The sequence below is a fragment of the Anomaloglossus baeobatrachus genome, chromosome 1 (assembly GCF_048569485.1).
Source record: "Anomaloglossus baeobatrachus isolate aAnoBae1 chromosome 1, aAnoBae1.hap1, whole genome shotgun sequence".
NCBI classification, from domain to species: Eukaryota; Metazoa; Chordata; class Amphibia; order Anura; family Aromobatidae; genus Anomaloglossus; species Anomaloglossus baeobatrachus.
Window position 1 is genome coordinate 2,638,202 of NC_134353.1, and position 27,439 is coordinate 2,665,640.

The 27,439-nt window shown below is 42.8% G+C and overlaps 2 protein-coding genes across 2 annotated transcripts in view; one reads left to right on the top strand and one right to left on the bottom strand.

Annotated features, from left to right (window-relative positions):
- Positions 1–22,330, top strand: part of LOC142303765 (uncharacterized) — a 48,334-nt gene extending 26,004 nt beyond the window's left edge. The window contains exons 2-4 of the mRNA XM_075345465.1: positions 19,323–19,474; positions 19,755–19,921; positions 20,310–22,330. Of these exons, the coding sequence (XP_075201580.1) occupies positions 19,324–19,474; positions 19,755–19,921; positions 20,310–21,623 (1,632 nt within the window). The 5' untranslated portion in view covers position 19,323 and the 3' untranslated portion in view covers positions 21,624–22,330. The remainder of the gene's footprint in view (positions 1–19,322; positions 19,475–19,754; positions 19,922–20,309) is intronic.
- Positions 22,262–27,439, bottom strand: part of LOC142303796 (retinol dehydrogenase 14-like) — a 46,419-nt gene continuing 41,241 nt past the window's right edge. Inside the window, exons 3-6 of the mRNA XM_075345519.1 lie at positions 24,361–24,450; positions 23,851–24,042; positions 23,498–23,607; positions 22,262–22,647 (exon numbers count right to left, since the gene is read on the bottom strand). Coding sequence (XP_075201634.1) covers positions 22,465–22,647; positions 23,498–23,607; positions 23,851–24,042; positions 24,361–24,450 — 575 coding nt within the window. The 3' untranslated portion in view covers positions 22,262–22,464. The remainder of the gene's footprint in view (positions 22,648–23,497; positions 23,608–23,850; positions 24,043–24,360; positions 24,451–27,439) is intronic.

Below are 27,439 nucleotides of genomic sequence, written 5' to 3' on the forward strand. Positions count from 1 at the left end.
CACCGGGCACACAGCCAACGGGGTCCTTCCAGGAACTTCCAAACGGTCCCACTCCGGACAGTCACCGCCGTCGCTGACCTTGCTGTTCTGGCCCTACACAAAGCTGGACCCTTCAGGCTTTTCTTCCTTCTTGTCACCTCACTTGCTTTCCTCCTTTTCCACTTTCACTACTTGTTTACTCTTGCCCTCCTCGGGCTACTCTCTCCACTCCTTCCACTTCCTCCTCCCTGACTAGACTGCCTGGTACTTCCTGCCTCCAGAGCTGTGATCTCCTTGGTGGGCGGAGCCAACCGCCTGGCCCACCCCCTGGTGTGAATCATCAGCCTCTGGAGGAAGGCAACAAGGATTTGTAGTTTAGCTGTGATGTGCCTACCTGGAGTGTGGGGTGTGGTGGTGTTGTGACCTGTGACCCCTGGCTTGCCCAGGGCGTCACATTCCCCCTTAGCAAAATGCAGACCGTCCGCGGGCTGCCGTCCTACACCGGTTTTATTTTTCTGTAAAAAGGGGATAACAGGGTTAAACATAACATAAGACATTTTTAATAATCTTCCCTTACGGGAGGCACATTTACTTTAACGTTGCAACGGTTTACGGTTACGGTTTCCGCTCTCTCCCACCCAAGTAACCTGGCCCTGATGCTGCCCCTAAAGCCCAGGCAGCACCCCTTGACCCACAGTCCAGCACACGGTACCCGAGCAGGATCTGTCCTTGCCCTCCAGAGGGTAGCCACCGGTTCCTTTGGTGGCTGGGCCCTGGCCTGCTCTGCTCAGGGCCCTCCCTCCAACCTGCCTCTCCGGAGGCGGCCTGCGGAAAACGGTAACGGTAACCAACATATTTACAAGCCACTAACGTCTGTGGTTGCCCTGCAAGTTCACGGGCTTGTCCATGGATAGTTCCCATGCATTTTTAAACGGTCCCCACGGGGACAACGGTGCCGGCTCCGGCCGGTTCCAAATCACTATAGACAATCAGGTAACTTCTTCTTGGATCAATCATTTTCATTTTCAACTTTTAACAAACAAGCAGGTGGTCCCAACGGGGACGGTGCTGCGGGCATCCATTGTATTTTCGTCCTCCTCACCCGGCTCAGAGTGAAAGGACATGGGCACCAGCCCCTCCAGCGCATAGCAAGCACGGCGTGGAAGGATCGCCCGATACCCGTTGCCTCCGGCTCGGGAAACATAGGAGGCCTCCATGCCAGGCAGGGCAGCGACCCCCTCTTCTTCCTCTGACACGGGCTCAGTGTCAGGCCCGGAGTCGCTATCTTCTGCCCCCGCCACAGTCACAGAGGGGTGCACGCCCGACGGGCCAGGCTCGGTACAGCGCGCGAGCGAGTAGGACGGAGGTAACACAGGAGCCAGGGGCAGACCGGGTCCCTCAGCCGCAGCGGCCGGTCCCTCGGGGACACAGGGGCGTGGGTCATTCTCCTGCTCCTCCATCACGGCCTCCACTCCATACACTCGCGCCACCGCAACTAGGGCCTCCACCTCCGCGGCCCACTGCTCCATCAGCCCGCCGATCCGACTCTGGTAGTGACGGCAGATCCCCGCCGCCCGGGCCCTCAGCCAGGCCGCCGTTCCAGACACCCGCTCGGTAGTCTCTGCAGAGCTAGGTGGGGCGGACATTGTTCGTTAGGGTCGGCAGACCGGGGGCCTCAGGGTGTTGGCTTGCACCGCCACACTTACATGCGTCCAGCCGCCATCGCGTCCCCCTTAGCTCTTTCCGGCCCCTCCTCTCTCGGGGCGGGGTTTTGGCCTTCGCGCCTCTACTGCTCGAGAAGACGCTCGAGCGGGAACTTTTCGCGCCAAAGATGGCGGCTTCTGAAATTTTTCTGCCGGATACCTCCGGCGGTAACAAGGCGCACCTCTACCAGACGGCAGAGCGGTAAGATCCTGTTCGTGACGCCAAGTTGTCGCGGGCGGGGAGGAGGGTGTCAGCACACCGCGCTCACCCCTTCTGCTCGGGTCCGGCTGCTCAGTGGTGGCTCGAGCCGTGGGCCGGATCCCGGGGGTTTTTCGAGCGGCGCTCCTCACCCGTGAGTGAAAGGGGTTTGTTGGGTGCGGGGATTGTTATAGTTCGTGACGCCACCCACGGTTGTGGTGATTTCACCACCGCTGCTCAATGCGGGGGTCCCGGGGATGGTGATGCGGAGCAGCCAGGTGTTGTGTTGCCCCTCCGTGGGCAGGGGTTGGTGATCCCGGGGCCCGGTGATGGTTTGTGAGGTGCGGGGCCTGGTGGGCGCAGGGACGCGGGGGCAGCGCTGTGCCTTGCGGCACTGTGGTACTCACTCAGCCTGAGACACGGACACAGTTTGTACGGTAAACCATACGGCTGGTAGGACGGTCCCACAGACGGCTGCACCTGCACTCCCGGTAGGTGACGGTGATGCCCCTCTTCCTTGCACCTATGGTTGACTTGTGGTAGCGGTGGATTCCCTCTGGTTACCCGCTCCCCGACTACAATCTGGGCCGGAGGAGCTCTACACTTTGCCCGCAGGCGCTGGCCCTGAGAAACTGGTGCCTTGGCGGTGGCGGTGTCTCTCTGCTTCATGTTGAGCTGTTGCCTTCAATTGGGACTTGGTTGCTGGGGGATCTACGTCCCCTTCACTGACGGATTCGGCAAATTTGGCGACTCCTAGCCTTGCCGGGGTCCGAGAGGCCCCTGCCCTGGTGCTGACTGTCTTTCGGAACACTGCTCCAGACCACCGGGCACACAGCCAACGGGGTCCTTCCAGGAACTTCCAAACGGTCCCACTCCGGACAGTCACCGCCGTCGCTGACCTTGCTGTTCTGGCCCTACACAAAGCTGGACCCTTCAGGCTTTTGTTCCTTCTTGTCACCTCACTTGCTTTCCTCCTTTTCCACTTTTCCACTTTCACTACTTGTTTACTCTTGCCCTCCTCGGGCTACTCTCTCCACTCCTTCCACTTCCTCCTCCCTGACTAGACTGCCTGGTACTTCCTGCCTCCAGAGCTGTGATCTCCTTGGTGGGCGGAGCCAACCGCCTGGCCCACCCCCTGGTGTGAATCATCAGCCTCTGGAGGCAGGCAACAAGGATTTGTAGTTTAGCTGTGATGTGCCTACCTGGAGTGTGGGGTGTGGTGGTGTTGTGACCTGTGACCCCTGGCTTGCCCAGGGCGTCACATATATATATATAGTAATATGGCCGCTCTTCTCCTCAGTGTGATATAGTAATATATATATAGTAATATGGCCGCTCTTCTCCTCAGTGTGATATAGTAATATATATAGTAATATGGCCGCTCCTTCTCCTCAGTGTGATATAGTAATATATATATAGTAATATTGCCGCTTTTCTCAGTGTGATATAGTAATATATATATATATATAGTAATATGGCGCTCTTCTCCTCAGTGTGATATAGTAATATATATATAGTAATATGGCCGCTCTTCTCAGTGTGATATAGTAATATATATATATATATATATATATAGTAATATGGCCGCTCTTCTCCTCAGTGTGATATAGTAATATATATATAGTAATATGGCCGCTCTTCTCAGTGTGATATAGTAATATATATATATAGTAATATGGCCGCTCTTCTCCTCAGTGTGATATAGTAATATATATATAGTAATATGGCCGCTCTTCTCCTCAGTGTGATATAGTAATATATTATAGTAATATGGCCGCTCTTCTCCTCAGAGTGATATAGTAATATATATATAGTAATATGGCCGCTCTTCTCCTCAGTGTGATATAGTAATATATATATATATAGTAATATGGCCGCTCTTCTCCTCAGTGTGATATAGTAATATATATATAGTAATATGGCCGCTCTTCTCCTCAGTGTAATATAGTAATATATATGTAGTAATATGGCCGCTCTTCTCCTCAGTGTGATATAGTAATATATATATAATAATATGGCCGCTCTTCTCCTCAGAGTGATATAGTAATATATATATAGTAATATGGCCGCTCTTCTCCTCAGTGTGATATAGTAATTTATATAGTAATATGGCCGCTCTTCTCCTCAGTGTGATATAGTAATATATATAGTAATATGGCCGCTCTTCTCCTCAGTGTGATATAGTAATATATATATAGTAATATGGCCGCTCTTCTCCTCAGTGTAATATAGTAATATATATATAGTAATATGGCCGCTCTCCTCAGTGTGATATAGTAATATATATATAGTAATATGGCCACTCTTCTCCTCAGTGTGATATAGTAATATATATATAGTAATATGGCCGCTCTTCTCCTCAGTGTGATATAGTAATATATATAGTAATATGGCCGCCCGTCTCCTCAGTGTGATATAGTAATATATATATATAGTAATATGGCCGCCCTTCTCCTCAGTGTGATATAGTAATATATATATATAGTAATATGGCCGCTCTTCTCCTCAGTGTGATATAGTAATATATACAGTTAGGTCCAGAAATATTTGGACAGTGACACAATTTTGGCGAGTTGGGCTCTGCATGCCACCACATTGCATTTGAAATGAAACCTCTACAACAGAATTCAAGTGCAGATTGTAAAGTTTAATTTGAAGGTTTGAACAAAAATATCTGATAGAAATTGTAGGAATTGTCACATTCTTTACAAACACTCCACATTTTAGGAGGTCAAAAGTAATTGGACAAATAAACCAAACCCAAACAAAATATTTTTTATTTTCAATATTTGTTGCGAATCCTTTGGAGGCAATCACTGCCTTAAGTCTGGAACCCATGGACATCACCAAACGCTGGGTTTCCTCCTTCTTAATGCTTTGCCAGGCCTTTACAGCCGCAGCCTTCAGGTCTTGCTTGTTTGTGGGTCTTTCAGTCTTAAGTCTGGATTTGAACAAGTGAAATGCATGCTCAATTGGGTTAAGATCTGGTGATTGACTTGGCCATTGCAGAATGTTCCACTTTTTTGCACTCATGAACTCCTGGGTAGCTTTGGCTGTATGCTTGTGGGTCATTGTCCATCTGTACTATGAAGCGCCGTCCGATCAACTTTGCGGCATTTGGCTGAATCTGGGCTGAAAGTATATCCCGGTACACTTCAGAATTCATCCGGATACTCTTGTCTGCTGTTATGTCATCAATAAACACAAGTGACCCAGTGCCATTGAAAGCCATGCATGCCCATGCCATCATGTTGCCTCCACCATGTTTTACAGAGGATGTGGTGTGCCTTGGATCATGTGCCGTTCCCTTTCTTCTCCAAACTTTTTTCTTCCCATCATTCTGGTACAGGTTGATCTTTGTCTCATCTGTCCATAGAATACTTTTCCAGAACTGAGCTGGCTTCATGAGGTGTTTTTCAGCAAATCTAACTCTGGCCTATCTATTTTTGGAATTGATTAATGGTTTGCATCTAGATGTGAACCCTTTGTATTTACTTTCATGGAGTCTTCTCTTTACTGTTGACTTAGAGACAGATACACCTACTTCACTGAGAGTGTTCTGGACTTCAGTTGATGTTGTGAACGGGTTCTTCTTCACCAAAGAAAGTATGCGGCGATCATCCACCACTGTTGTTATCCATGGACGCCCAGGCCTTTTTGAGTTCCCAAGCTCACCAGTCAATTCCTTTTTTCTCAGAATGTACCCGGCTGTTGATTTTGCTACTCCAGCATGTCTGCTATCTCTCTGATGGATTTTTTCTTTTTTTTCAGCCTCAGGATGTTCTGCTTCACCTCAATTGAGAGTTCCTTAGACCGCATGTTGTCTGGTCCAAAGCAACAGCTTCCAAATGCAAAACCACACACCTGTAATCAACCCCAGACCTTTTAACTACTTCATTGATTACAGGTTAACGAGGGGAGACGCCTTCAGAGTTAATTGCAGCCCTTAGAGTCCCTTGTCAATTACTTTTGGTCCTTGAAAAAGAGGAGGCTATGGCATTACAGAGCTATGATTCCTAAACCCTTTCTCCGATATGGATGTGAAAACTCTCATATTGCAGCTGGGAGTGTGCACTTTCAGCCCATATTATATATATAATTGTATTTCTGAACATGTTTTTGTAAACAGCTAAAATAACAAAACTTGTGTCACTGTCCAAATATTTCTGGACCTAACTGTATATATAGTAATATGGCCGCTCTTCTCCTCAGTGTGATATAGTAATATATATATAGTAATATGGCCGCTCTTCTCCTCAGTGTGATATAGTAATATATATATAGTAATATGGCCGCTCTTCTCCTCAGTGTGATATAGTAATATATATATAGTAATATGGCCGCCCTTCTCCTCAGTGTGATATAGTAATATATATAGTTATATGGCCGCTCTTCTCCTCAGTGTGATATAGTAAATATATATATAGTAATATGGCCACTCTTCTCCCTCAGTGTGATATAGTAATATATATATAGTAATATGGCCGCTCTTGTCCTCAGTGTGATATAGTAATATATATAGTTATATGGCCGCTCTTCTCCTCAGTGTGATATAGTAAATATATATATATAGTTAATATGGCCACTCTTCTCCTCAGTGTGATATAGTAATATATATATAGTAATATGGCCGCTCTTCTCCTCAGTGTGATATAGTAATATAATATAGTAATATGGCAGCTCTTCTCTCAGTGTGATATAGTAATATATATATAGTAATATGGCCGCTCTCCTCCTCAGTGTGATATAGTAATATATATGTAGTAATATGGCCACTCTTCTCCTCAGTGTGATATAGTAATATATATATAGTAATATGGCCGCTCTTCTCCTCAGTGTGATATAGTAATATATATAGTAATATGGCCGCCGTCTCCTCAGTGTGATATAGTAATATATATATATAGTAATATGGCCGCCCTTCTCCTCAGTGTGATAATAGTAATATATATATATAGTAATATGGCCGCTCTTCCTCCTCAGTGTGATATAGTAATATATATATATAGTATATGGCCGCTCTTCTCCTCAGTGTGATATAGTAATATATATATTAGTAATATGGCCGCTCTTCTCCTCAGTGTGATATAGTAATATATATATATAGTAATATGGCCGCTCTTCTCCTCAGTGTGATATAGTAATATATATATAGTAATATGGCCGCTCTTCTCCTCAGTGTAATATAGTAATATATATATAGTAATATGGCTGCTCTTCTCCTCAGTGTGATATAGTAATATATATATAGTAATATGGCCGCTCTCTCCTCAGTGTGATATAGTAATATATATGTAGTAATATGGCCACTCTTCTCCTCAGTGTGATATAGTAATATATATATAGTAATATGGCCGCTCTTCTCTCAGTGTGATATAGTAATATATATAGTAATATGGCCGCCCGTCTCCTCAGTGTGATATAGTAATATATATATATAGTAATATGGCCGCCTCTCCTCAGTGTGATATAGTAATATATATTTATAGTAATATGGCCCGCTCTTCTCCTCAGTGTGATATAGTAATATATATATATAGTAAATATGGCCGCTCTTCTCCTCAGTGTGATATAGTAATATATATATAGTAATATGGCCGCTCTTCTCTTCAGTGTGATATAGTAATATATATATAGTAATATGGCCGCTCTTCTCAGTGTGATATAGTAATATATATATAGTAATATGGCCGCTCTCTCCTCAGTGTGATATAGTGCTCTTCTCCTCAGAGTGATATAGTAATATATATATAGTAATATGGCCGCTCTTCTCCTCAGTGTGATATAGTAATATATATATATAGTAATATGGCCGCTCTTCTCCTCAGTGTGATATAGTAATATATATATAGTAATATGGCCGCTCTTCTCCTCAGTGTAATATAGTAATATATATATAGTAATATGGCCGCTCTTCTCCTCAGTGTGATATAGTAATATATATATAATAATATGGCCGCTCTTCTCCTCAGAGTGATATAGTAATATATATATAGTAATATGGCCGCTCTTCTCCTCAGTGTGATATAGTAATATATATAGTAATATGGCCGCTCTTCTCCTCAGTGTGATATAGTAATATATATAGTAATATGGCCGCTCTTCTCCTCAGTGTGATATAGTAATATATATATAGTAATATGGCCGCTCTTCTCCTCAGTGTAATATAGTAATATATATATAGTAATATGGCCGCTCTCCTCCTCAGTGTGATATAGTAATATATATATAGTAATATGGCCGCTCTTCTCCTCAGTGTGATATAGTAATATATATATAGTAATATGGCCGCTCTTCTCCTCAGTGTGATATAGTAATATATATATAGTAATATGGCCGCACTTCTCCTCAGTGTGATATAGTAATATATATATATAGTAATATGGCCACTCTTCTCCTCAGTGTGATATAGTAATATATATATAGTAATATGGCCGCTCTTCTCCTCAGTGTGATATAGTAATATATATAGTAATATGGCCGCCCGTCTCCTCAGTGTGATATAGTAATATATATATATAGTAATATGGCCGCCCTTCTCCTCAGTGTGATATAGTAATATATATATAGTAATATGGCCGCTCTCCTCCTCAGTGTGATATAGTAATATATATATAGTAATATGGCCACTCTTCTCCTCAGTGGGATATAGTAATATATATATAGTAATATGGCCGCTCTTCTCCTCAGTGTAATATAGTAATATATATATAGTAATATGGCCGCTCTCCTCCTCAGTGTGATATAGTAATATATATATAGTAATATGGCCACTCTTCTCCTCAGTGTGATATAGTAATATATATATAGTAATATGGCCGCTCTTCTCCTCAGTGTGATATAGTAATATATATAGTAATATGGCCGCCCGTCTCCTCAGTGCGATATAGTAATATATATATATAGTAATATGGCCGCTCTTCTCCTCAGTGTGATATAGTAATATATATAGTAATATGGCCGCCCGTCTCCTCAGTGCGATATAGTAATATATATATATAGTAATATGGCCGCTCTTCTCCTCAGTGTGATATAGTAATATATATATAGTAATATGGCCGCTCTTCTCCTCAGTGTGATATAGTAATATATAATAGTAATATGGCCGCTCTTCTCCTCAGTGTGATATAGTAATATATATATAGTAATATGGCCGCTCTTCTCCTCAGTGTGATATAGTAATATATATATAGTAATATGGCCGCCCTTCACCTCAGTGTGATATAGTAATATATATAGTTATATGGCCGCTCTTCTCCTCAGTGTGATATAGTAATATATATATATAGTAATATGGCCACTCTTCTCCTCAGTGTGATATAGTAATATATATATAGTAATATGGCCGCTCTTGTCCTCAGTGTGATATAGTAATATATATAGTTATATGGCCGCTCTTCTCCTCAGTGTGATATAGTAATATATATATATAGTAATATGGCCGCTCTTCTCCTCAGTGTGATATAGTAATATATATATATAGTAATATGGCCGCTCTTCTCCTCAGTGTGATATAGTAATATATATATAGTAATATGGCCGCTCTTCTCCTCAGTGTGATATAGTAATATATATATAGTAATATGGCCGCTCTTCTCCTCAGTGTGATATAGTAATATATATATAGTAATATGGCCGCTCTTCTCCTCAGTGTGATATAGTAATATATATATAGTAATATGGCCGCCCTTCTCCTCAGTGTGATATAGTAATATATATAGTTATATGGCCGCTCTTCTCCTCAGTGTGATATAGTAATATATATATATAGTAATATGGCCACTCTTCTCCTCAGTGTGATATAGTAATATATATATAGTAATATGGCCGCTCTTGTCCTCAGTGTGATATAGTAATATATATAGTTATATGGCCGCTCTTCTCCTCAGTGTGATATAGTAATATATATATAGTAATATGGCCGCTCTTCTCCTCAGTGTGATATAGTAATATATATATAGTAATATGGCCACTCTTCTCCTCAGTGTGATATAGTAATATATATATAGTAATATGGCCGCTCTTCTCCTCAGTGTGATATAGTAATATATATAGTAATATGGCCGCTCTTCTCCTCAGTGTGATATAGTAATATATATATAGTAATATGGCCGCTCTTCTCCTCAGTGTAATATAGTAATATATATATAGTAATATGGCCGCTCTTCTCCTCAGTGTGATATAGTAATATATATATAGTAATATGGCCGCTCTCCTCCTCAGTGTGATATAGTAATATATATGTAGTAATATGGCCACTCTTCTCCTCAGTGTGATATAGTAATATATATATAGTAATATGGCCGCTCTTCTCCTCAGTGTGATATAGTAATATATATAGTAATATGGCCGCCCGTCTCCTCAGTGTGATATAGTAATATATATATATAGTAATATGGCCGCCCTTCTCCTCAGTGTGATATAGTAATATATATATATAGTAATATGGCCGCTCTTCTCCTCAGTGTGATATAGTAATATATATATATAGTAATATGGCCGCTCTTCTCCTCAGTGTGATATAGTAATATATATATAGTAATATGGCCGCTCTTCTCCTCAGTGTGATATAGTAATATATATATAGTAATATGGCCGCCCTTCTCCTCAGTGTGATATAGTAATATATATAGTTATATGGCCGCTCTTCTCCTCAGTGTGATATAGTAATATATATATATAGTAATATGGCCACTCTTCTCCTCAGTGTGATATAGTAATATATATATAGTAATATGGCCGCTCTTGTCCTCAGTGTGATATAGTAATATATATAGTAATATGGCCGCTCTTCTCCTCAGTGTGATATAGTAATATATATATAGTAATATGGCTTCTCTTCTCCTCAGTGTGATATAGTAATATATATATATATATAGTAATATGGCCGCTCTTCTCCTCAGGGTGATATACTAATATATATAGTAATATGGCCGCTCTTCTCCTCAGTGTGATATAGTAATATATATATATATAGTAATATGGCCGCTCTTCTCCCCAGTGTGATATAGTAATATATATAGTAATATGGCCGCTCTTCTCCTCAGTGTGATATAGTAATATATATATAGTAATATGGCCGCTCTTCTCCTCAGTGTGATATAGTAATATATATATAGTAATATGGCCGCTCTTCTCCTCAGTGTGATATAGTAATATATATAGTAATATGGCCGCCCTTCTCCTCAGTGTGATATAGTAATATATATATAGTAATATGGCCGCTCTTCTCCTCAGTGTGATATAGTAATATATATATATAGTAATATGGCCGCTCTTCTCCTCAGTGTGATATAGTAATATATATATATAGTAATATGGCCGCTCTTCTCCTCAGTGTGATATAGTAATATATATATAGTAATATGGCCGCTCTTCTCTTCAGTGTGATATAGTAATATATATATATAGTAATATGGCCGCTCTTCTCCTCAGTGTGATATAGTAATATATATATAGTAATATGGCCGCTCTTCTCCTCAGTGTGATATAGTAATATATATATAGTAATATGGCCGCTCTTCTCCTCAGTGTGATATAGTAATATATATATAGTAATATGGCCGCTCTCCTCCTCAGTGTGATATAGTGATATATATAGTAATATGGCCGCTCTTCTCCTCAGTGTGATATAGTAATATATATAGTAATATGGCCGCTCTTCTCAGTGTAATATAGTAATATATATATAGTAATATGGCCGCTCTTCTCCTCAGTGTGATATAGTAATATATATATAGTAATATGGCCGCTCTTCTCCTCAGTGTGATATAGTAATATATATATAGTAATATGGCCGCTCTTCTCCTCAGTGTGATATAGTAATATATATATAGTAATATGGCCGCTCTTCTCCTCAGTGTGATATAGTAATATATATATAGTAATATGGCTGCTCTTCTCCTCAGTGTGATATAGTAATATATTTATAGTAATATGGCCGCTCTTCTCCTCAGTGTGATATAGTAATATATATAGTAATATGGCCGCTCTTCTCCTCAGTGTGATATAGTAATATATATATAGTAATATGGCCGCTCTTCTCCTCAGTGTGATATAGTAATATATATAGTAATATGGCCGCTCTTCTCCTCAGTGTGATATAGTAATATATATATAGTAATATGGCCGCTCTTCTCCTCAGTGTAATATAGTAATATATATATAGTAATATGGCCGCTCTTCTCCTCAGTGTGATATAGTAATATATATATAGTAATATGGCCGCTCTTCTCCTCAGTGTGATATAGTAATATATATATAGTAATATGGCCGCTCTTTTCCTCAGTGTGATATAGTAATATATATAGTAATATGGCCGCTCTTCTCCTTAGTGTGATATAGTAATATATATATAATAATATGGCCGCTCTTCTCCTCAGTGTGATATAGTAATATATATATAGTAATATGGCCGCTCTTCTCCTCAGTGTGATATAGTAATATATATATAGTAATATGGCCGCTCTTCTCCTCAGTGTGATATAGTAATATATATATAGTAATATGGCCGCTCTTCTCCTCAGTGTGATATAGTAATATATATATAGTAATATGGCCGCTCTTCTCCTCAGTGTGATATAGTAATATATATAGTAATATGGCCGCTCTTCTCCTCAGTGTGATATAGTAATATATATATAATAATATGGCCGCTCTTCTCCTCAGTGTGATATAGTAATATATATATAGTAATATGGCCGCTCTTCTCCTCAGTGTGATATAGTAATATATATATAGTAATATGGCCGCTCTTCTCCTCAGTGTGATATAGTAATATATATATATATATATATATATATATATATAGTAATATGGCCGCTCTTCTCCTCAGTGTGATATAGTAATATATATATAGTAATATGGCCGCTCATCTCCTCAGTGTGATGTAGTAATATATATATAGTAATATGGCCGCTCTTCTCCTCAGTGTGATATAGTAATATATATATAGTAATATGGCCGCTCTTCTCCTCAGTGTGATGTAGTAATATATATATAGTAATATGGCCGCTCTTCTCCTCAGTGTGATATAGTAATATATATAGTAATATGGCCGCTCTTCTCCTCAGTGTGATGTAGTAATATATATATAGTAATATGGCCGCTCTTCTCCTCAGTGTGATATAGTAATATATATATAGTAATATGGCCGCTCTTCTCCTCAGTGTGATATAGTAATATATATATAATAATATGGCCGCTCTTCTCCTCAGTGTGATATAGTAATATATATATAGTAATATGGCCGCTCTTCTCCTCAGTGTGATATAGTAATATATATAGTAATATGGCCGCTCTTCTCCTCAGTGTGATATAGTAATATATATATAATAATATGGCCGCTCTTCTCCTCAGTGTGATATAGTAATATATATATAATAATATGGCCGCTGTTCTCCTCAGTGTGATATAGTAATATATATATAGTAATATGGCCACTCTTCTCCTCAGTGTGATATAGTAATATATATATAATAATATGGCCGCTCTTCTCCTCAGTGTGATATAGTAATATATATATATATAGTAATATGGCCACTCTTCTCCTCAGTGTGATATAGTAATATATATATATAATAATATGGCCACTCTTCTCCTCAGTGTGATATAGTAATATATATAGTAATATGGCCGCTCTTCTCCTCAGTGTGATATAGTAATATATATAGTAATATGGCCGCTCTTCTCCTCAGTGTAATATAGTAATATATATATAGTAATATGGCCGCTCTTCTCCTCAGTGTGATATAGTAATATATATATAGTAATATGGCCGCTCTTCTCCTCAGTGTGATATAGTAATATATATAGTAATATGGCCGCTCGTCTCCTCAGTGTGATATAGTAATATATATATAGTAATATGGCCGCTCTTCTCCTCAGTGTGATATAGTAATATATATATAATAATATGGCCACTCTTCTCCTCAGTGTGATATAGTAATATATATATAGTAATATGGCCGCTCTTCTCCTCAGTGTGATATAGTAATATATATATATATAGTAATATGGCCGCTCTTCACCTCAGTGTGATATAGTAATATATATATAATAATATGGCCGCTCTTCTCCTCAGTGTGATATAGTAATATATATATAGTAATATGGCCGCTCTTCTCCTCAGTGTGATATAGTAATATATATATATATAGTAATATGGCCACTCTTCTCCTCAGTGTGATATAGTAATATATATAGTAATATGGCCGCTCTTCTCCTCAGTGTGATATAGTAATATATATAGTAATATGGCCGCTCTTCTCCTCAGTGTGATATAGTAATATATATAGTAATATGGCTGCTCTTCTCCTCAGTGTGATATAGTAATATATATATATAATAATATGGCCGCTCTTCTCCTCAGTGTGATATAGTAATATATATATAGTAATATGGCCGCTCTTCTCCTCAGTGTGATATAGTAATATATATATATAATAATATGGCCGCTCTTCTCCTCAGTGTGATATAGTAATATATATAGTAATATGGCCGCTCTTCTCCTCAGTGTGATATAGTAATATATATAGTAATATGGTCGCTCTTCTCCTCAGTGTGATATAGTAATATATATAGTAATATGGCCGCTCTTCTCCTCAGTGTGATATAGTAATATATATATAGTAATATGGCCGCTCTTCTCCTCAGTGTGATATAGTAATATATATATATATATATAGTAATATGGCCGCTCTTCTCCTCAGTGTGATATAGTAATATATATATAGTAATATGGCCGCTCTTCTCCTCAGTGTGATATAGTAATATATATATATATATATAGTAATATGGCCGCTCTTCTCCTCAGTGTGATATAGTAATATATATATAGTAATATGGCCGCTCTTCTCCTCAGTGTGATATAGTAATATATATATAGTAATATGGCCGCTCTTCTCCTCAGTGTGATATAGTAATATATATATATATATATAGTAATATGGCCGCTCTTCTCCTCAGTGTGATATAGTAATATATATATAGTAATATGGCCGCTCTTCTCCTCAGTGTGATATAGTAATATATATATAGTAATATGGCCGCTCTTCTCCTCAGTGTGATATAGTAATATATATAGCAATATGGCCACTCTTCTCCTCAGTGTGATATAGTAATATATATATATAGTAATATGGCCGCTCTTCTCCTCAGTGTGATATAGTAATATATATATATATAGTAATATGGCCGCTCTTCTCCTCAGTGTGATATAGTAATATATATATATATAGTAATATGGCCGCTCTTCTCCTCAGTGTGATATAGTAATATATATATATATAGTAATATGGCCGCTCTTCTCCTCAGTGTGATATAGTAATATACAGTGCCTACAAGTAGTCTTCAACCCCCTGCAGATTTATCAGGTTTACACATTCGGAATAACTTGGCATTGTGACATTTGGACTGTAGATCAGCCTGGAAGTGTGAAATGCAGCAAAATAGAATGTTATTTCTTTTTTTATTTTTTTTTTTAAATTGTGAAAAGTTTATTCAGAGGGTCATTTATTATTCAACCCCTCAAACCACAAGAATTCTGTTTGGTTCCCCTAAAGTATTAAGAAGTATTTCAGGCACAAAGAACAATGAACTTCACATGTTTGGATTAATTATCTCTTTTTCCAGCCTTTTCTGACTAATTAAGACCCTCCCCAAACTTGTGAACAGCACTCATACTTGGTCAACATGGGAAAGACAAAGGAGCATTCCAAGGCCATCAGAGACAAGATCGTGGAGGGTCACAAGCCTGGCAAGGGGTACAAAACTCTTTCCAAGGAGTTGGGCCTACCTGTCTCCACTGTTGGGAGCATCATCCGAAAGTGGAAGGCTTATGGAACTACTGTTAGCCTTCCACGGCCTGGACAGCCTTTGAAAGTTTCCACCCGTGCCGAGGCCAGGCTTGTCCGAAGAGTCAAGGCTAACCCAAGGACAACAAGGAAGGAGCTCCGGGAAGATCTCATGGCAGTGGGGACATTGGTTTCAGTCAATACCATAAGTAACGTACTCCACCGCAATGGTCTCCGTTCCAGACGAGCCTGTAAGGTACCTTTACTTTCAAAGCGTCATGTCAAGGCTCGTCTACAGTTTGCTCATGATCACTTGGAGGACTCTGAGACAGACTGGTTCAAGGTTCTCTGGTCTGATGAGACCAAGATCGAGATCTTTGGTGCCAACCACACACGTGACGTTTGGAGACTGGATGGCACTGCATACGACCCCAAGAATACCATCCCTACAGTCAAGCATGGTGGTGGCAGCATCATGCTGTGGAGCTGTTTCTCAGCCAAGGGGCCTGGCCATCTGGTCCGCATCCATGGGAAGATGGATAGCACGGCCTACCTGGAGATTTTGGCCAAGAACCTCCGCTCCTCCATCAAGGATCTTAAGATGGGTCGTCATTTCATCTTCCAACAAGACAACGACCCAAAGCACACAGCCAAGAAAACCAAGGCCTGGTTCAAGAGGGAAAAAATCAAGGTGTTGCAGTGGCCTAGTCAGTCTCCTGACCTTAACCCAATTGAAAACTTGTGGAAGGAGCTCAAGATTAAAGTCCACATGAGACACCCAAAGAACCTAGATAACTTGGAGAAGATCTGCATGGAGGAGTGGGCCAAGATAACTCCAGAGACCTGTGCCGGCCTGATCAGGTCTTATAAAAGACGATTATTAGCTGTATTTGCAAACAAGGGTTATTTCACAAAATATTAAACCTAGGGGTTGAATAATAATTGACCCACACTTTTATGTTGAAAATTTATTAAAATTTAACTGAGCAACATAACTTGTTGGTTTGTAAGATTTATGCATCTGTTAATAAATCCTGCTCTTGTTTGAAGTTTGCAGGCTCTAACTTATTTGCATCTTATCAAACCTGCTAAATCTGCAGGGGGTTGAATACTACTTGTAGGCACTGTATATATAGTAATATGGCCGCTCTTCTCCTCAGTGTGATATAGTAATATATATAGTAATATGGCCGCTCTTCTCCTCAGTGTGATATAGTAATATATATATAGTAATATGGCCGCTCTTCACCTCAGTGTGATATAGTAATATATATATATAGTAATATGGCCGCTCTTCTCCTCAGTGTAATATAGTAATATATATATAGTAATATGGCCGCTCTTCTCCTCAGTGTGATATAGTAATATATATATAGTAATATGGCCGCCCTTCTCCTCAGTGTGATATAGTAATATATATAGTAATATGGCCGCTCTCCTCAGTGTGATATAGTAATATATATAGTAATATGGCCGCTCTTCTCCTCAGTGTGATATAGTAATATATATAGTAATATGGCCACTCTTCTCCTCAGTGTGATATAGTAATATATATATAGTAATATGGCCGCTCTTCTCCTCAGTGTGATATAGCAATATATATAGTAATATGGACGCTCTTCTCCTCAGTGTGATATAGTAATATATATATAGTAATATGGCCGCTCTTCTCCTCAGTGTGATATAGTAATATATATAGTAATATGGCCACTCTTCTCCTCAGTGTGATATAGTAATATATATATAGTAATATGGCCGCTCTCCTCAGTGTGATATAGTAATATATATATAGTAATATGGCCGCTCTTCTCCTCAGTGTGATATAGTAATATATATAGTAATATGGCCGCTCTTCTCCTCAGTGTGATATAGTAATATATATAGTAATATGGCCGCTCTTCTCCTCAGTTTGATATAGTAATATATATAGTAATATGGCCGCTCTCCTCAGTGTGATATAGTAATATATATATAGTAATATGGCCGCTCTTCTCCTCAGTGTGATATAGTAATATATATATATAGTAATATGGCCGCTCTTCTCCTCAGTGTGATATAGTAATATATATATAGTAATATGGCCGCTCTTCTCCTCAGTGTGATATAGTAATATATATATAGTAATATGGCCGTTCTTCTCCTCAGTGTGATATAGTAATATATATATAGTAATATGGCCGCTCTTCTCCTCAGTGTGATATAGTAATATATATATAGTAATATGGCCGCTCTTCTCCTCAGTGTGATATAGTAATATATATATATATAGTAATATGGCCGCTCTTCTCCTCAGTGTGATATAGTAATATATATATAGTAATATGGCCGCTCTTCTCCTCAGTGTGATATAGTAATATATATATAGTAATATGGCCTCTCTTCTCCTCAGTGTGATATAGTAATATATATATAGTAATATGGCCGCTCTTCTCCTCAGTGTGATATAGTAATATATATATAGTAATATGGCTTCCCTCGTCAGTCTGATATAGTAATATATATATATATACCGCCCTTAGCAGTATGTATTTTTGGGGCCCAATAGCGATATATATTAGTGGGGCAGCATAGCGGTATGTACAGGTGGTGCCCTATAGCAGTATGTATTAGTGGGGTTCTATAGCGGTATGCACAAGTGGGGCCTTTGAGCGGTATGTATTAGTGGGGCCCTATAGTGTAATATATTAGTGTGGCCCCATAGTGAAATGTATTAGTGGGGTCCTATAGTGAAATGTATTAGTGGGGTCCTATAGTGAAATGTATTAGTGAGGTCCTATGGCGGTATGTATTAGTGGGGCCTTATACCGGAATGTATTAGTTGGGCCTTGTGGCAGTATGTATTAGTGGGGCCCTATGGCGGTATGTATTAGTGGGGCCCTATGGCGGTATGTATTAGTGGGGCCCTAAGGCAGAATGTATTAGTGGGGCACCATGGCGGTATGTATTAGTGGGGCACTATAGTGGTATGTATTAGTGGGGCCCTATGGCGGTATGTATTAGTGGGGCCCTATGGCGGTATGTATTAGTGGGGCCCTATGGGGGTATGTATTAGTGGGGTCCTATGGCGGTATTTATTAGTGGGTCCCTATGGCGGTATGTATTAGTGGGTCCCTATGGCGGTATGTATTAGTGGGGCCCTATGGCGGTATGTATTAGTGGGGCCCTATGGCGGTATGTATTAGTGGGACCCTATGGCGGTATGTATTAGTGGGGCCTTATAGCGGTATGTAATAGTGGGGCCCTATAGCGGTATGTATTAGTAGGGCCCTATAGCGGTATGTATTAGTGGGGCCTTGTGGCAGTATGTATTAGTGGGGCCCTATAGCGGTATGTATTAGTGGGGCCTTGTGGCAGTATGTATTAGTGCGGCCCTATGGCGGTATGTATTAGTGGGGCCCTATGGCGGTATGTATTAGTGGGGCCCTATAGCGGAATGTATTAGTGGGGCCCTATGGCGGAATGTATTAGTGGGGCCTTATAGTAGTATGTATTAGTGGGGCCCTATAGTAGTATGTATTAGTGTGGCCCTATAATGAAATGTATTAGTGGGGCCTTATAGCGGTATGTATTAGTGGGGCCCTCTGTTCTCTTTTGTGTCTGTTCCCTGGAGGTAAAGTCTGACTTTTTTGTTGCCATCGGCCCCTCCAGGATGCCCCCGGGTGGTGATGTGGAGACCCTCTCATCCCTGTGCCTGCAGAACATTGCAGAGAATATGCAGAGCGTCTGGATGTCGGACTACACGGACAAGAACATGGAGGAGTACAACTTTCTATATATTGAGGGGCCCTTCAACCAGCTGAGTGAGTACGGGGGCTTCACCCCACAAACCAACACATACAAGGTGTACAGCCCATTACACCGACACGTCCAGAGGGTGCACCCCACACATCCAACACGTCCGAGGGTTGCCCCCCTTAATTCAACATACAGTACTAGATGGGGTAGATTCCTGCTGGGGTAGATCCATGGAATTTGGTGCCCCTTTAAACATGGCATGGCGCTCACTCTCACTCATAAGATACACTGTATCCAAGTCACTGCAGGAGTGGAGTGACCCTTCTCGCTCTCCGTCCTCCACAGCCGGGCCCCTGGTGCAGCAGCTCATTCGACTCCTTGGAGACTCTCATAAGTTGACTAAAGCCGGACTCCATCTGCTGCTCCAGCCTCACCTGACCGAACTGAGCCTGCGCCCTTGTGCCGGCCTAGTGAATAAAGCCATGGTCCAACTGGTGACTGTCCGCTGTAAGGTGAGTGTAATCACCCTCTTACCAGCAAACTTCCTATCCATTCAACCTTTGACCCTCTTGTCCCCCCTTCTCCTGTTCCCCAGTTTAAAACTCTCCTATCCTCCCGCTGCCCGGCCCGCGACCCTCCCGCTCCCCGGCCCGCTGCCCAGCCCGCGACCCTCCCGCTGCCCGGCCCGCTCCCCGGCCCGCTCCCCGGCCCGCTGCCCAGCCCGCGACCCTCCCGTAGCCCGGCCCGCGACCCTCCCACTCCCCTCTTGTTCTCTTGCCTGCTCATGACCCACTTTTCCTTTTGATTAAACCCGTATTTAAATCATTAAACCCATATTTCCCTTTTACCCGCATTATTTTACTTCTCCATTTACTGACACCTGTCCTCTGTTCCTCACAGTTGCTGACGTCGCTGGACTTGCACTCCTGTAACCGTGTCCCTGCCGCCTCCTTGGCCTCACTAGTGGAGCACTTGCCTCGCCTCCAGAAGCTCTACCTCTCAGATACTCAGAGTGATTCACTCGTCTTGGCCGCCATTGGCAGCTTTTGTCAGAGGCTTCGTGAGCTGGACTTATCACGATGTAAGAAGATCTCCGCTTCCTCCCTGTTGACCTTGGTCTATGATGTAAAGAATGGACGGTTCTGCTGCCAGGCTCTACGAGTTCTGCTCCTGCAGGATGTAATGCCGCACGGAAACCCTGAGCAGTGGGTCCATGCCATATGCTTTGTGTTACTGGCCCTTCCTTACCTTGAACAGTTTGCCAACCCCTCTATGGCAGACGCCATGCGTCTTCTTTACCTTGGGAAGTTGAGCCCTTCTGATTTTCCTCCTGAAAACTTTCCCTCATTGTCTGAGGTGGCCAAAACCAGGCCTGCCTTAGAGGACAAAAAGGAGAATACAAGGACTAGGGTACAAAACCACATGCTACACCTTAAGAAGCTTGAAGACCTCGATGAGGACGACGCATCTACACTGGGATCTTTGTGCCAAAGACTTGAAGAAGTGGCCATCGCCCTCAGGAGCCAAAATGAAGGGTCTTGGAGTCTTGTTCAGTGGCCAAACCTTACCCACCTGATCCTGCATTGCCCTGAATGTCCCCAGAGGAGGCTGGAGGAGATCCTAACCACCATCCATCCCATCAGTAAGAACCTGCGCCTCCTGTCACTGCAGAATCTGCTCTGGTGCCATGAGGAGTCCTTGTCCACCCTGGTAACCTGGTGCCCAAACCTGCAGAGCTTCCAGAGCCACCTCACTGTGCCCCGCCATACGGCTTCACATAATGGCCCTGAGCTTCCTCCGTGGCCGGGTGACCCTCTCTTGTTACCCCACTTGCACACCTTCAACTTGCTCCTGGAGGTAGAGGACGTCTTGCACCCCAACTTTGTACATAAACTTGGGGGGTTCTTGGTAGCTGTTTTGAAGGGATGTCCTAAACTGGAGTCTCTGTCGCTCTGTGGGATTCCTGCTCCTCTTGATGGGGTGTTTGAGGTTGTGTATGGGTCACATCAGCCTGAGCCTCTCCAGGGACTGCGGGAGGTGTCGCTCTGCAGCAGTAACATCACTCAGTGGGGGGTGTCCCTAATACTGAGGGCCAAAAACAACCTAAAGACTCTGGACTTATCTCATTGTAAGGACGTGATGTGCAGAGACTACCACAAGCTGCAGAAGATGGTGCGGCAGGACAAGAGGAGCGTGAGCATCACATGGCAGTGACGAGCATTGTATGGCCGTAATGCGTGCACGAAGGTGACATCACAAGAGCCGTGACATCATCCAGACAACACATTGCTGCTTATAGTCTGCAGTGGCCATGTACAGACCTCCACGATGTCTCAGGGTCCGGACGAAGCTCGATGAGGACAACACATCTACACTGCGACCCTAATAACAAAATTATAGAGGTTGTAGTGGCTGAGAAAAACATGGCTGCTTAATGCAGCGGAGCTGTAATACCAGACATAACAACCCGTGTATGGGGGGGCGCATTATCTGGAAGAGCCATATTTTTGTATTTCTCTACCATTCCCTTTAACATGTCCCTTGCGCTTTCCCCTGTATGGCCTCACATGTGAAGGGGAGCTCGCCAGGGTCCCATCCATGCTCCTCCGGTCCGTACTGCCTGCAGTGGAGATTGTAATGGGCCAAGCCTTCTTCATGGTGTGTTGTTTGGAGTCTCTGCTCTCTAAAGTGTAAGCTCTCTTGGTTCAGCAGCTCCATGGTGTCCTTATGTCTGTGTTATCTAGATTGTAAGCTCTTGTGTCCGGTCTGTACGATCCTTGTATTGCTTCTTTCTAGATTGTAAGCTCTTGTGGCTCAGGACTTCCATAATTTGTGAGATTATTATGCCTCTGATCACTTTATAAAATACACATATTTTTATTGATGATTTATGATATTTTTGGCTCTCGGGTACTGCACAGTTCTCTCTCCTTTTCTGGATATCTGTTCCATCAGTAAGGAGGCCAGTGACCTCCGGCCTCCCCTTCTCTTCAGCTCATGAAGAACCTCAAGGTTTCTGCTATTTTACTCCAAGAGACTTTCATCATTTCCCCAGTTAACTATTGAGATTAGTCGCTGACTCGCAGGCCTCCCAAAGTTTCTTGTTGATGGCCGGATCCTGAGTCTTCTCCGAAGGCCGCCCAATGGTGCAGTCACCCTGTATGTACTTTCCGTTCAGCCCCTCAGCCTCCTCTGATACGCAGCAGTAAATGGTGCTGGTGGCCCCCTCCTCCGCGGACTGAAACCAAGAAAAGGAAGAGCGGACATGGAGGGGGCAGGACATATGGGAAAGGGATGTGTAAGAAAGGGGACATAGAGATGTAAGGACATGGAGAGGGCAGGACATAAGGAGAAAGGGATGTGTAAGAAAGGGGTCATGGAGGGGGCAGGACATACGGGGAAAGGGATGTGTAAGAAAGGGGACATACAGATGTAAGGACATGGAGGGAGCAGGACATATACGGAGAAAGGGAAGTGTAAGAAAGGGGACATGAAGATGTAACGACATGGAGGGGCCAGGACATATACGGAGAAAGGGAAGTGTAAGAAAAGGGACATGGAGGGGGACGGACTTAAGGCGAAAGGGATGTGTAAGAAAGGGGATATGAAGATGTAACGACATGGAGGGGGCAGGACATACGGGGAAAGGATGTGTAAGAAAGGGGTCATGAAGATGTAAGGACATGGAGGGAGCAGGACGTATGGGGAAAGGGATGTGTAAGAAAGGGGTCATGAAGTTGTAAGGACATGGAGGGAGCAGGACGTATGGGGAAAGGGATGTGTAAGAAAGGGGACATGAAGATGTGGGGATATGAAGATGTAAGGACATGGAGGGGGCAGGACATACGGGAAAGGGATGTGTAAGAAAGGGGTCATGAAGATGTAAGGACATGGAGGGGGACAAACATAAGGAGGAAAAGATGAGATAAGAGGGAAACAGAAGGAAGACCTATAGATATGGACAGGATAGAACATTAGGAGGAAAAGATGAAAGAAGTAGAATGGAAGACAGGAATGTGGTGGAAGATGCGAGATGTAAGAAGCAGAAGAACAAACGTGATGGACACAAGATGTGATCACGATCTCACCTTAAAGAAGAACCAGCCGATAACATTGAAGATGAATCGTACCCAGAAGGGGTAATGTCTGACGGCACCGGTCATCGCAATCCCGGGGCTGACACTGTTCACTGCCACTCCTGAAGGTATAAAGATGATAGTCTTTAATAGCCTTTATCACGCTTCTCCTCATCTACTATGTCACATTATAGATCCCCATTCATGACAGTCATTCACACAGACACTCAGTGTGGGATCTTTGTAATTTGAGGGACATAAACAGTACGTTATGGAATGGGACTATTACATGAGGCTGATGACCGGGCAGTTGTGTATATCAGAGGCTGGACACCTCGGCCTCCCCATCCCGCCCTTGCTCTTACCTGTTCCTTCCAGCCTCTTGGCGAGCTCCTTGGCACAGATGGTGTTCATTAGCTTGGTGCAGTTGTAGGAGTCGTCCATGTAGTACCTTTCCATGTTCTTTCCCCATAGGTTGCTGGTGTCAATCTTGCCTTGTCCATGCATGATCGAGGTCAGAAAAACAATGCGGCTCGGTGCCGTTTTCTTCAGGATGTCTGAAGAGACAGAGAATTATGGCCACCATATATCCAATGCCCAAACGCATGCCCCTGAGAGAGCGCAGATTCCCCATGTCTCCTTATTAGGGGGACACCACTGTACAATGCCTGTGGAGAGGTCATGGACGATTCATCACTCTTATCACCATTTTCAGTGGCCAATTCTTATGATCAAATAAGACGTTTAAACTTTTGATGGCCAATGTCTCTCAGGTGACACGGGCTCATTGAGGATTCATATGTGTCAGCCGGGCTGTGTATGGCACAGGAGTGTAAAACAATCCACAGGGAGAAGTACTGATGGGAGGTACGTACCCAAAAGCAGGTGGGTCAGCAAGAACGGGCCCAAATGGTTGGTGGCAAATGTGACTTCTAGTCCCTCAGGAGTTATGGCGTACGGCAGTCCTGAAAACACACCATATAATGTACATTATAGCTTTATAGTCATCAGAGTACAGTCAGGTCCCAGAATGTTTGTCAGTGACCGAATCTTTGTGATTTCAGCTCTGCAGGCTGCTATTTTTATTTAAAATGAAACAACTGAGATGCAATTAAAGTGGAGACTTTCAGGTTTAATTAAAGTGGTTGAACATAAAGATCCTGAGAAACATTTAGGAATTGCAGCCATATTACTACAAAGTCTCCTCATTTCAGAGCTCAGAAGGGATTGGACAAATTTACTTTCCCATCAATAAAATGTTCATGTTTAATCCTTTGTAGAGAATCCTGTGCAGCAATGACAAGTCTTTTGGCCGTGGATGTCTCCATCACTGATCTCCTCCTTGTGAGACTTCCGGCCATGGACATCTCCATTGGTGGTCTCCTCCGGTGTGAGGCTTCCGGCTGTGGACGTCTCCATCACTGGTCTCCTCCTTGTGAGACTTCCAGCCATGGACATCTCCATCGCTGGTCTCTTCCAGTGTAAGGCTTCCAGCTGTGGATGTCTCCATTGTTTGTCTCTTCCGGTGTGAAGCTTCCATCTGTAGACGTCTCCATCGCTGGTCTCCTCCTCCTCCTCCTTCTGGCCCTGGATATCTCCATTGCTGGCCCCTCTGGTGTGAGGGTTCCAGCTGTGGACATCTCCATCGCTGATCACCTCTGGTGTGAGGCTTCCAGCTATGAACATCTCCATTGCTGATCTCCTCCGATGTGAGGCTTCCGGCTTTGGACGTCTCCATCGCTGGTCTCCTCTGGTGTGAGGGTTCCAGCTGTGGACGTCTCCATCGCTGGTCTCCTCTGGTGTGAGGCTTCCGGCCATGAACATCTCCATCGCTGGTCTCCGGTGTGAGGCTTTGCAGCCTTTATTGCGGTCACTTCAGTTGTTTTTTGTTTGTGGTTCTTTCTCAAGTTTTGTCTTAAGGGTGCTTTACACGCTGCGACATCGCTAGCGATCTCGTTAGCGATGTGACACGCCAGATCGCACATACGATTTGCCAAGATCGCACATGTGACCGGCGCTACAAAAATGACCTATGTGCGATCTCGGCAAATCTTATCTGCGATCTGGCATGTCACATCGCTAACGAGATCGCTAGCAATGTCGCAGTGTGTAAAGCACCCTTAAGTCCTGTGAAATTAACCACGATGAGGCCGAGATCTGGTGAGGTCTCGGCCATTACAGGATATTCCACTTCCTCACTTTTGCAGGATGTTTTGGGTCATTGTTCATCTGTCTGTGATGCGCCATCCGATCATTGCTGCATTTGGTTGAATCTGAGCAGAAAGTCTCTCCCTGTGCATTTCAGAATTCATCTCCTTGTGGTGACTCCTCTGTATTTGCACCTTGTGGTGACTCCTCTGTATTTGCACCTTGTGGTGACTCCTCTGTATTTGCTCCTTGTGGTGACTCCTCTGTATTTGCTCCTTGTGGTGACTCCTCTGTATTTGCACCTTGTGGTGACCCCTCTGTATTTGCACCTTGTTGTGACCCCTCTGTATTTGCACCTTGTGTTGACTCCTCTGTATTTGCACCTTGTGTTGACTCCTCTGTATTTGCACCTTGTGGTGACTCATCTGTATTTGCTCCTTGTGGTGACTCCTCTGTATTTGCCTTTTGTGGTGACTCCTCTGTATTTGCTCTTTGTGGTGACTCCTCTGTATATTTGCCGTTTGTGGTGACTCCTCTGTATTTGCTCCTTGTGGTGACTCCTCTGTATTTGCTCCTTGTGGTGACTCCTCTGTATTTGCCTCTTGTGGTGACTCCTCTGTATTTACTCCTTGTGGTGACTCCTCTGTATTTGCCCCTTGTGGTGACTCCTCTGTATTTGCTCCTTGTGGTGACTCCTCTGTATTTGCTCCTTGTGGTGACAACTCTGTATTTGCCTCTTGTGGTGACTCCTCTGTATTTACTCCTTGTGGTGACTCCTCTGTATTTGCTCCTTGTGGTGACTCCTCTGTATTTGCTCCTTGTGGTGACTCCTCTGTATTTGCCCCTTGTGGTGACTCCTCTGTATTTGCTCCTTGTGGTGACTCCTCTGTATTTGCTCCTTGTGGTGACTCTTCTGTATTTGCTCCTTGTGGTGACTCCTCTGTATTTGCCCCTTGTGGTGACTCCTCTGTATTTGCACCTTGTGGTGACTCCTCTGTATTTGCTCCTTGTGGTGACTCCTCTGTATTTGCTCCTTGTGGTGACTCCTCTGTATTTGCTCCTTGTGGTGACCCCTCTGTATTTGCACCTTGTTGTGACCCCTCTGTATTTGCACCTTGTGTTGACTCCTCTGTATTTGCACCTTGTGTTGACTCCTCTGTATTTGCACCTTGTGGTGACTCATCTGTATTTGCTCCTTGTGGTGACTCCTCTGTATTTGCTCCTTGTGGTGACTCCTCTGTATTTGCTCCTTGTGGTGACTCCTCTGTATTTGCTCCTTGTGGTGACTCCTCTGTATTTGCTCCTTGTGGTGACTCCTCTGTATTTGCCCCTTGTGGTGACTCCTCTGTATTTGCTCCTTGTGGTGACTCCTCTGTATTTGCTCCTTGTGGTGACTCTTCTGTATTTGCTCCTTGTGGTGACTCCTCTGTATTTGCCCCTTGTGGTGACTCCTCTGTATTTGCTCTTTGTGGTGACTCCTCTGTATTTGCCTTTTGTGGTGACTCCTCTGTATTTGCTCTTTGTGGTGACTCCTCTGTATTTGCCGTTTGTGGTGACTCCTCTGTATTTGCTCCTTGTGGTGACTCCTCTGTATTTGCTCCTTGTGGTGACTCCTCTGTATTTGCCTCTTGTGGTGACTCCTCTGTATTTACTCCTTGTGGTGACTCCTCTGTATTTGCCCCTTGTGGTGACTCCTCTGTATTTGCTCCTTGTGGTGACTCCTCTGTATTTGCTCCTTGTGGTGACTCCTCTGTATTTGCCTCTTGTGGTGACTCCTCTGTATTTACTCCTTGTGGTGACTCCTCT